General features: G+C 40.5%; 1 protein-coding gene across 1 annotated transcript in view; it reads left to right on the forward strand.

Moving 5' to 3' along the window:
* The window catches only part of KIF9 (kinesin family member 9), a 123749-nt gene extending 117344 nt beyond the window's left edge, over positions 1-6405 (forward strand). Inside the window, exon 20 of the mRNA XM_006868838.1 lies at positions 6106-6405. Coding sequence (XP_006868900.1) covers positions 6106-6405 — 300 coding nt within the window. The remainder of the gene's footprint in view (positions 1-6105) is intronic.
* The last annotated feature ends 4979 nt before the right edge of the window (positions 6406-11384 follow it).

Here is an 11384-nt window from a genome sequence, read left to right on the forward strand (position 1 = left end):
GAGCTTAACTGTATTCATGTCATTATGGTCAACCCTACTTTGAGGAGGCATTTTTTTCCACAATCGCTTTCTGAGTACCCTCCCACCTTCCAGTCCTATATCTGACAATGTTTCTCTGCTATGTATAGTGACAAACTACTTCCGAATCGCTAGTCACTGAAAACTCTATGCATAGCAGAGAAACTTTGGTGCATACACACAATGTAATACTATAAAAATTTTGAAGAATAACAATGTATCTGCAAAACACCCTACATCATGGATGAACCCGGAGGACACTATGCTGAGTGAAATTAGTCAATCAAAAAAGGACTAATATTGTATGAGACCAACGTTTAATATTTTTTTTTTTTGAAACCAATGTTTTCTTAATAAAAGAAACAATCAATGATGTTTATTGGCTGGGGAAGGAGAGAGGAAGAATTATTCATGGGCTAGAGGGTAGACATATGTTAACATGGGTGAGAGGACAGGCAATATACGAGAGGAAGGTTAGCAGAGGAAAGATGTAGGTAGTCGAGACAGAGAGGAATGAATAGTTAAAGTGAATAGATGTAAATACTGTGAGTTGTTGGTACATGGATGGATTGCAATCATTATAATGAAGCAAAATATATGATTTGTTGAATGTAAAACTGATGCTCTACTCTGTAAAATTCTACTCCACAATAAAAAGTAAAAAAAAAAACAAAACAATTTCAGTCAAAGCTTCAGCTGAATTCCCATCAATTGAAAAAGTGTCCCCTTGGCTAGTTTTCAATTAGACTCCTGCAATCAATATGCACATTTCATTTGAAAGCTTTAGTGCAGGTGTGCCCCAGAACTTAAATCCAATTAACTAGGCCGAACAACTTAATAGTTTAAAAACTTATTTTCTTGTTATGCTGCCAAGTGAATGTAAGAGTGAAATCCCAGGAAACTAATTTTTATTTTTACACAAACCAAGAAAAATTGGTGCTAAATTGGAAGAGAAGCCAAGAGTGATGGATTCGTTGCAACAATGCTTCTGAGGAGTAGGTGCTCAGAATGCATTTGCTTTCGTGCCCTGTGGCAATAAGCCATAGGGTTCTTAGCTGAGTGGAGAGGGTTCTGAAATAGAAAGATACTGAATATGTGGAGGGGAAGGGATAGATGTCAGCTGGTTTTACAAAGTCATGCTGGAACATATGGTGAGGAGGAAAAGTATGAAAGAGTTTTCAAGAAATTAATTCCAAATTTGGAAACAAAGCAAAAAGGTAGGTAGCAATAACTTTTTTATTTTTATTTTTTTAACCATACAGCTCATATTGTTTTGTTTTTTTATTGGGAACTGAGTGATAATTTACACGGCTTTACATCATCTTTTCATTGCAATGATTACAGTACCTTCCATGCATCATCATTTAACAGTACTTGCTTCCATTCCCTCTGTTTTTTTGGGTTTTTTGGAGGGGGCACATTCTGCAAGCCTGCCTCAAGGCCGCCAGCACTCAGGCCCTCTCTTTCCATGAATCTAGAATCCTCAGCTGCTTCCTCTGGATAGGGTCCCGCATTCCACTCCCACTCTTCTCTCTTGATGGTCCCAGGGTCCTTTGTTCCTGGACTGTAAGATTAACTACTCCCCCGTGTTTGTTACAAAACTTCTACCTTTACAGTGTTGACAGGTGCAATTAGTCATGATAACAATTACTCATTATTGAATCATAGGAATCTTATCCTCATTTCTTTTCACCAGACCCGTCTCGTCTAGGCAAGATGAAAACCATTCAAGGGGACTCTATCTGCCCCCACACACTCTGAAACTAAACTCCCTCTTGAAAACTTGTAACTAGTCACTGTGTGCCTTTTTTGTCCCCCATCCCCTATTTTAGGAGTCCTCGTGTGGGTTAATGCACCAGACTGCAAAGCCATTTAAACTGCTAGTTCGGCAGTTCGAACTCACCAGCTGCGCCTCAGAAACCCTATACAGGGTCACTATGGGTCGGAACCGACTCGACAGCACTTCACAACAAGAGCAACCCCTATTTTAAATAGCCAGTGCCTAAGTTGCCCATCCCTATCTACCCTGTATACAAACGGGATAGGATTGATACTTGATGTGAAGACTCCTTCCCTCTTAGTTGGTATTTTGAGCTACTACAGCCATAAGTATAGGTCAAGTTCATCAGATTGTAGCAATTAACACTCCTTTCCTTTATCAAAAAAAAAATTTTTTTATCTTCTTCTAGTCAAGTTCTGATTATCAAGCCATTGAGGCTAGGTCAAATGGATGCTATCAGCAAGTTTGGGTGTTCTTGTGCACCTCCCTTTACTTCATATCAGCTAGATGCTTCACTCTCAGCTCTGGCCCTCCATGGCTATGTCATTGTCCATGGGCTCAGGAGTCCCCAGGTTTTACCACACTTGCGACCAACAAGCCCTTCTCTTCTCTTTCTCATCTCCAAATCAATGGGAGTTGATCAATGTGGTCGCCAGCAAGCTTACATGCCTGCTCATGTGTTTCCATTGAGTTTCAGTCTTAGAAGGAGTTTTGTCCTGAAGGGACTTGATTGTTTGCCTTGATGGGTTTCATCTTGCTTGTTCTTGTAGTAGCCAACCATCCTGCCATTTTTGTTTTAGGTTTTTCCTGCTAATCTTTCTTTGAAGATGTATCTTCTGTTGCTCTAGCTGTTCCAGGCTGGTCTGCTTGTCCTTTCTAGTGGAAATGTCTCACCTCAGAAGGTTCTGGATGGGGATCAGGATTACACCTAAGGTCCTATACACTACACAGTCTCCACAAGAGGACTATTTCACTGGGCAAGTTCTAGAACCCCTTTTAGGTATTCCAATCAGTTATAGGCTGAAGACAGGCTTACAAGCTTTCTGTAATCATGTGTCTCAACATTCTTTTCTATTCCACTCTAGTGTCTATTTTACAATAGAAGGCAAGGGAAACCAATATTCATGACAGCCAAGCATCTTAGCATTATTTCCCCTCTTCAGGCTATGCCTCGATCCCAGTATCACAGAACCCTGTTTTTCCAAGGTTGAGCTGTCCCATTTAGACCACAGAATGTACTTTCAATGGTATGCTGGAGAATTAGGTGGATGAAGATCTATCTCATCCAAGGATTATTTAATTATGTAGGCTAGGAAAATGTGCTTTTGTGTGATCTTGTTATTATTATCAATTAAGGGGTTAGATGGTAGACTTACATGCTAGATGTTGCCAAGTAGAATGACTTCAAAGGTTTAAGGTTTATTGCCATTTAGGGCATGAACCAGTTTTATATCTAACCTAATTCTCTTTTTCTAACATTCCTTTTTAAATGCTCATTAATACCCAGTACCTCAAAATGTTCTTTGAACCAGCTTTACCATCTTATTGGTTCCATTATGGAAAAAGTTCATTAATTTTTGACACACATTCATTCTATATTTGTATGTCATGTTTTCAACTTTTTGAAAATTATACTTTGACAGTATTAAACTCTGATGACCCAAACTGATCAAAAGTTGGTAAGTGCCCTTTGAGAAAAAAAGCAACCCTTTTGCTACCAAGAAGCCCAAATCCAAATTGTCATTGGATTTACCATTCCCCATGGATTTGTGAAGGACCAAATAAAACAAGCTATGGAAACTTATTCTAGGGGAGAGTAACATCCTTTCTAGAGAGTTGTTGTGATATTACTGCCACAATATAAACTACAGGAAGCCAAATATGGCAAGTGAGCCAGACATTTTCACATGTACATGTGTTGAAAAATGGTTTCAGGCAATCTTCCTTCTTAGCCCCTTTCTTTGCTAACTGCTGTTCCACTCACTGTTCAAAACCTAGCTGGCTGCTGTTATCAACTCAATCCTGACTCTCACTGTTGAAAGTCCATGTTAAGACATTCAGATGCTCAGTGCTGACTATTGCTTTGATACCCTTTAGGACAGGTGGAAAAGGGGCCTTGGGAGCACAGTGTTTAAGCATCCAACTGCTAATGGACATTTGGAAACCACCAGGAGCTGTGTGGGAGAAGAGACCTGGTGATCTATCCGTTATGATTTCAGCCTAAGAAACCTTATGGGAGCACTTCTACTCTTTCCTATGGGGTCACTATGATTTGGAGTCCATGACACACAATAAGAGGACGGGATGAAACACCCCTCTTGGTTTCTAGTTTAATCCCGAAAGTTATTAACAAATTCACCAACAGGGCCAATGATCACTGCCTGGAAATGCCCTCATTTGCCTTCTTTTTGTCAGACAAATACTTGTTCATTATTCAGGACCCAACATATGTTGTTGTTAAGTGCTGTCTAGTGAGTTCTGACACATAGCGACCCTGAACAGGCTTTCCAAAGCTGTAAATCTTTATGGGAGTAGAAAGCCGCATCTTTCTTCTATGGAGCAGCTGGTAGTTTTGAACTGCTGACCTTGCGGTTCGCAGCCCAATTCGTAACCACTACTCTACCAGAGCTCCTTATGTATCATCTCTTTTTTTCAGTCCCTCCAGGCAAAGAGCATCATTTTTCTCTCCCCTTAGCACTCATTTTCCCTTCTGTTTAGAAGTATCTTCCTAGTTTGTTTGAGAGTTTCCCAAAAGCAAGACTTGTTTTACTTATCACAGTGTTCTTGCCATCTACCCAGTGTTTGTTGTTGTTGTTATGTGCCGTGGAGTTGGTTCTGACTCATAGGGACCCTGTACAGGATTTCCGAGGCTGTAAATCTTCATGGGAGCAGAAAGCCTCTTTCTCCTGTGGAACAACTGGTAGTTTTGAACTGTTGACCTTGTGGTTTGCAGCCTGATTCATAACCACTACACTACCAGAGTTCCTTAGAAGAAAGAGCCCGGAGTGGTTGCGATGGAATCAAGCAAGCGGGGGCCTGGGTTCTTGCGCGTGGTACCAGGGGGGCAACGGGCGGGTGCGCGGGAGGAGTGCAAGATGGGGAGCACGCAGGCTCAGACCACGCAGAGATGCCGGCTTGCCAACTGCCACCACCCCTCGCTCCCCTGCAGAAAACAGTCAAAAAATTGCTACTGAGAAAACACTCTTTAAAAATTCTATTGGGAAGAACAAACAAGATGGCGGATTGGGTGGAAGTGCAGTAAGGCACTCTATCAGCAACTACAGAGAATACAGGGCCAAGCAGGCTCAGGGGATGGTCCCAGAACTGTGAACCACATATAAAGGAATATTTAGAAGGTTGGAAGGCTTACAGTTAGGGAATTTGTAGCAGAAGCAAGAAATCCATTGCTTTCTAATTCAAGATGCTCAGCTGCTCCAGGAGCCACCATCTTGGGTGAGACCAAGTGAGTGAAGGATCAGAGCAGCCATGGACGCCTGACAGAACCGCAGAGATAAAGATGTGGGCATTCTTTTCTTTTGGTATTTGTTAACTGGTCCCTTGCTGTCTGCGCAGCTCCATTATGGTGACTATAGGGCTGAGCTAGTGGACACCCCAGCCACATCCTCAGAGAGTCCTACCACGCATGTGCACCGATCTCCTCGTAATTTAAAGAGACAGTTTCCACTTAAAACTAAATGGCCACAGCCGGCCCTGAAAAAAGGCCTGAACAGGGATTGTGGAGTGGGACAGGCAGACAAAATAGGAAATAGGCCAAAAATTAAATCCTAAGTTACGTCAAAACAACCAACAGTGGCATCTTGAAATTTCTCAAGAAGAAGAGTGAATGGGGAAGCCCTTTCCTGATTACATCTACCTGGAGGCAATTAGAAGCATAAAAAAAAAACCAAAATACACACCCATCTAAGTATTAAGGCCACAGATAACTCCTGAATATGACCATATGTGCACATGTACAGAAACAAGATAAAGTGACTGAGACAAATGAGCTGGAAGTAGACCTACACTCTGTACTGGAAGATGGGCATGCTTTGGAAATGCTAGAGACGGAATTCAGAAAAATGATTATAAAATGTATCAAAACACTATACAATGGAGTTGAGAAAAATAAGGAAGAAATCAGGAAAGCCTCTTATGTCTACCTGTCCATGTCATACTACTTTGACAGAGACAATGTGGCTTTGAAGAATTTTGCCAAGTATTTTCTGCACCAGTCTCATGAGGAGCAGTAACATGCTGAGAAATTGATGAAGCTGCAGAACCAACGAGGTGGTCAAATCTTCCTGCAGGATATCAAGAAACCAGACCGGGTTGACTGGGAGAGCGGGCTGAATGCAATGGACTGCGCGCTGCACTTGGAAAAAAGCATGAATCAGTCACTACTGGAACTGCATAAACTGGCCACTGACAAGAACAACCCCCACTTGTGTGACTTCATTGAAATGCATGACCTGGATGAGCAGGTGAAATCCATCAAAGAATTGGGCGACTATGTAACCAACTTGTGCAAGATGGGGGCCCCGGATTCTGGCCTGGCAGAGTATCTCTTTGACAAGCACACCCTGGGAGACAGCGATGGAAAGAGCTGAGCTTTAGTCTGACTGCTCCATGGGCCACCAAGGCAGCCACATGCATGTTTGGTTTACCTTTACCTTTTCTACAAAATGTACCAAACCATCCTACTTGAGTTCTTTCGTTTGTACCATTCCTTCAGATAAAGTCATTTGATACCAAAAAATAAATAAATAAATAAAAAATAAAAGGGGTTCTATAACTTGCCCAGTGAAATAGGCCTCATGCGAAGCCTTTACAGAGTATAGGACCTTAGGTGGAATCCTGAGTCCCATCCAGAACCTTATGAGGTGAGACATTCCCACTAGAAAGGACAAGCAGACTGGAACAGCTACAGTGACAGAAGATACATCTTCAAAGAAAGATCGTCAGGAAAAAACCAAAACAAAAATGTCAGTATGACTGGCTACTACAAGAATAAGCAAGCTGTTTGCCAGGAAGACATCAAGGCTAGCAATCAAGTGCCTTCAGGACAAACTCCCCTCTAATACTGAAACTCAAAGGGAATACACAAAAAAGCATGTAAGCTTGCTGGTGACCACACTGGTCTACTGGTGAGTAGAAGAGGCAGAAAGGTAGCAATGAAGAAATGGGCTGAGTTCAACCCCAGTCCATTGAATTCCATTGACCTGGAGATGAGAGAGAGAAGAATTGCTGGTTGGTCCAAAGTGTGGTGAGACCTGAGGACACTTGAGCCCATGGACAAGGACTTAGCCACAGAAAGCTAGAGCTGAGAGTGAAGCCTCGATGGTTTGATAATCAGAACTCGGCTAGAGGTAGATTAAAAGAAAAAAAAAAATCTTTTTTTTTTGATAAAGGAAAAAAAGGTAAATTGCTTCAATTTGATGAACCTGATCTATACTCAGAGCGGTAGTTACTGTAAATACCAACACAGAATGAAAGAGTCTTCACATCAAGTATCAATGCTATCCTTTCTGTACACAGGGTAGATAGGGATGGGCAACTTAGATATCGGCTACCTAAGATGGCAATAAAGGCACAAAGTGACTGGCTTACAAGGTTTCAAGAGAGAGCTTAGTTTAAGAGTATGTGGAGAAAGAAAGAGTCCCCAATGAATAGTTGTCATCTTGCCTGGACAGGTCTGGTGAAAAGAGATGGGGATAAGATTCGTAAGATTCAATAATGAATAATTGTTATCATGACTAATTGCAACTGTCACAATTGTAAAGATAGAATTTTTGTAACAAACGGGAGTGGTTAATCTTACAGTCCAGAAACAGAGGACCCTAGGACCATCAAGAGAGAAGAGCACAAGCAGAATGCGGGACCTTATCCAGAGAAGCAGCAGCGCCAGAGATGGAGGCAGAGATGGGGGCATGGAGACGGGGAGTGGCTGAGGACTCTAGATTCATGGACTAAGAAGAGAGGGACTAAGAGCTGGTGGAGGAGGCAGAGTTGCAGAATGTGCCCTTTGGAGATTTAAATTATTATATATGCCTGAGTGGTTTTTTTGTTTGTTTTTAAAAAGCTAAAGTGGATAGAGAGAAATACTGTTAACTGATGGTACATGGAGGGGATTATACTCGTTGTAATGGAACAAGGTGTATGATTTGTTGAATGTAAACTGATGATATGTCCTGTAAACTTTCACTCAATCCACAATTAAAAACCTTAATTAAAAAAATTCTATTGGTAGGTGCCATTATTGACATGCAAGAAGATAAACATAAAGGATATTCACAGAAGGACAGCAGATATCTATTAATTCACTAATTTCAATTTGCTTAGATCTCGCATAAGGATGAAATGTTCTTGGGTTAGCTCCTCTGAATAGTTTTCCTCTTTTCCAGATGGATTTGATGAAAGAGAAGAAGGGATGATGGTGATAGGATTTTATGATTCAATTGTTAGCAACTGTTAACAGGAGTGTGATTGTCACAACTAATTGGAGAAGATATGTAACTAAAAAAGAAAAGTAGTTAATCTTTCATCTCAGTAACAGAGGATCCCAGAGCCATCAAGAAGGAAGTGCACAAGTGGTGGCAGAGGTGGTGACATGGAGAGCCGAAGCAGTTATGGGTTCTAAGCCCATAGACTGAGTAGGGCTGTGTGCCTGTGGGTAGGAGGCTGGCTTGCAGAATGCACCCTTTGGACATTTAAATGAATACATATATCTTTTGTTTTGTATATGTACATAAAATATTTTTGCTTTGTTCATTTCTAAAATATAAGATGTAAATGGGGAACCACATAGAGGAAGTAAGATAATTGTTGTTGCAGGGAGGGGGTTGTAATCATTGAGATGAAACAAAGTACATAATTTTTTGAAACAAAACTGATGATCTTGCCCACAAACCTTTACTCAAATCATAATAAAAAGTTTAAAAAAAATGTTCTTGGGTTGGATGAAACAGAGCATAAAAAGGTAACATTTCTGAAATTAAACAGAAATTAGTTTTTCCAGTAAGATCTGAGCGCTAACTCTAGAAATAAACTCAATTTTAAAAAAACAAAAAGTTACTGTGTTCCTTAGTAGTTTACATATGGATCTTCCTCTTTAGATATACTTATACATAGTTATGTTTGCTATCTGGTGAAGCAGAAATGAAAGAGTACCAAAATGATAAATTAACACAGAATTGACTCGACCAATGTGGGGACTTGGCTATGTTGAATTGCTTCTGTCACATGCTAAATAGTATGTACCTTATACAAATAGAGTTAAACAGTATCATTACAAGACAGTGTAGATGATCTGATTCCTAAAGGTCTTAAAAACTCTCTAGACCTGCAGAAAAAAAGCAGACTGGTTATTAGACTATTAAGCCAATGTTTGCTTTGGAGACATCAAGGCAAGAAAAGTCAGCCCATCAAAGAAAACCCCTTATAAAACTGAAACTAACAGGGAAACTGCGAGCAGTCTAGTATGCTCGCTGGTGATCACCTCGGTCTACTTGTGAGTAGAACTGAGGGAGACGCAGCAATGAAGACATGGGTTGAGTTTGGCCATGATCCGTTGACACCCGTTGACCTTGAGATGAGAGAGAGAAGAGGAAGGACTGGGTAGTCTGAAGTTTAGGGAGATATGTAAACTCCTGAGCCCATGGACACTGTTCTAGCCATGGGTGGCTAAAGCTGAGAGTGAAGTGACCAGTTGGTCTGAAGTTCAGGAAGGCGTGCATGAATTCTCAAAATTGCAGCTAGTACCTAACTTGGATAGCTAGCTGACCAGAACTTGGCCAGATGAAGATAAAGATGCTTGAAACTGTGAACAAGTATAAATTGCTACAATTTGATTAACTGGACCTTTGCTTATGGATGCAGTTGCTCAATATTTCAACTGCAGTGGAAGGATTCTTCATATCAAGGAGCAAGCTTGTTTCCTCAGTGCACTGAGTTGATAGGGACAGGCCCTCTAGACATTGGCTATCACAAATGGGGGGCTATAAAGGCACTAAGTGGCTGGGTTACAAGCTCTGAGTGAGCATAGTTTCAGAACAAGGAGGATAAAGTAGAATCCCCACTGAATTGCTTCCCTCTTTTCACCACATGGATCTGGTGAAAGGGGTTGAGGGATGATGGTGATAGGATTTTATGATTCAATTGTGGGGAATTGTTAGCAGAATTAATTGTGATGGTCACAACTGTAATTGTAGAAGATGTGTAACTAAAAGGGAGGAGTAGTTTATCTTTCATTTCAGGAACAGATGATCCCAGGACCATCAAGAAGGAAGAGTATGAGTGAAGCATGAGATCCTACCTAGAAAAGCAGCAACAGCAATGACGATGGCATAGAGAATGAGCAGCTACGGTTTCTAGACCCTTGGACTGAGTAAGGCTGTCTGCCTGTGGGCAGGAGGGTGACTTACAGAATATGCCTTTTAGGATGTTTAAATGACTATCTTTTTTTGTTTTGTTTTGTTTGTGTACATAAAATATTTTTTCTTTGTTAATTTGTGAAGTATAAGATGTAAAAGGGAAGTCACAGGGAGGAAGTATGGTAACTGTTGTGGCAGTGAGAGGATTGTAATCATTGAGATGAAACAAAGTGTGTAATTTGTTGAATGCAAAACTGATGATCTTGTCTGTTAACCTTCACTGAGTGTAATATAGTTTTTTTAAAAACAGGTTTATAAATGGCACAGAATCTTTAGTTTAAAAATACACCTTCCCCACCCCCCCAAATAACTTTAAAATTATTATTTAACCCTACTAATCTTGTAAGGAGTCCTAGTGTGACACTATGGGTTAATGCAATGGACTGCAAAGTCAGTATGAACCACAAGGATAGTGGTTCAAGCTCAACAGTCACTCTTTGTATACCCTATTCGGGCTTACTATGGTTTGGAACCAAATCGGTGACATTTAACAATAACAACAACAATCTTGTACAGACTGAAATTTGGAGCAATATGAATCAGGGTATTTGACAATGAAGGGACTATTAATGAAAACAATTACAATATGTATTCTTTGATGGGCTTCATTTAGAAGCTATAACTTGAAAATTCATTTCAAATGGGTAAATTCTCTGTGACTTCAGGAAAAGTTCACTTCCTTACAGAAATCCATAGCTTACCAATCCATTCCTACCAAGTGCATGGGAGGGTCAAGAGGATACATAATAAGGAATGCATTGGTGAGTGGAGTATCCACTACACTAAGTTCAGTGATGGTTTTCCTTTGTAGCAGGGCTAAAAGTAGGAAATGCCATTAAAGAACAAGGCTCCCTAATAGCAACAACAGTGATAGGATCTATGCCCTACAGTCCTCCAAATAGATGTCAGGCGGCACTTAACCTGTAGAAGCCAGGTGGAAATAATTGTCAAAATAACTGACAAGGTCATAGTGATTGCAAGGAAACTTGATGCACAAATGGTTAACAAGACAGTTAAAAAATTTTTCTAAGAACAAAACAGATGAGTAGTCAACAGAAAAGATGAGTAATCAACAAAAGAGATGAGTAGCTCAATCTTTGCAATCAAATAAACCTATGTATGACAAGAGGAAGAAGACAGAAAATTCTTTGCCCAGT

The sequence above is a fragment of the Chrysochloris asiatica genome, unplaced genomic scaffold (assembly GCF_000296735.1).
Source record: "Chrysochloris asiatica unplaced genomic scaffold, ChrAsi1.0 scaffold00124, whole genome shotgun sequence".
Classification (NCBI taxonomy): domain Eukaryota; kingdom Metazoa; phylum Chordata; class Mammalia; order Afrosoricida; family Chrysochloridae; genus Chrysochloris; species Chrysochloris asiatica.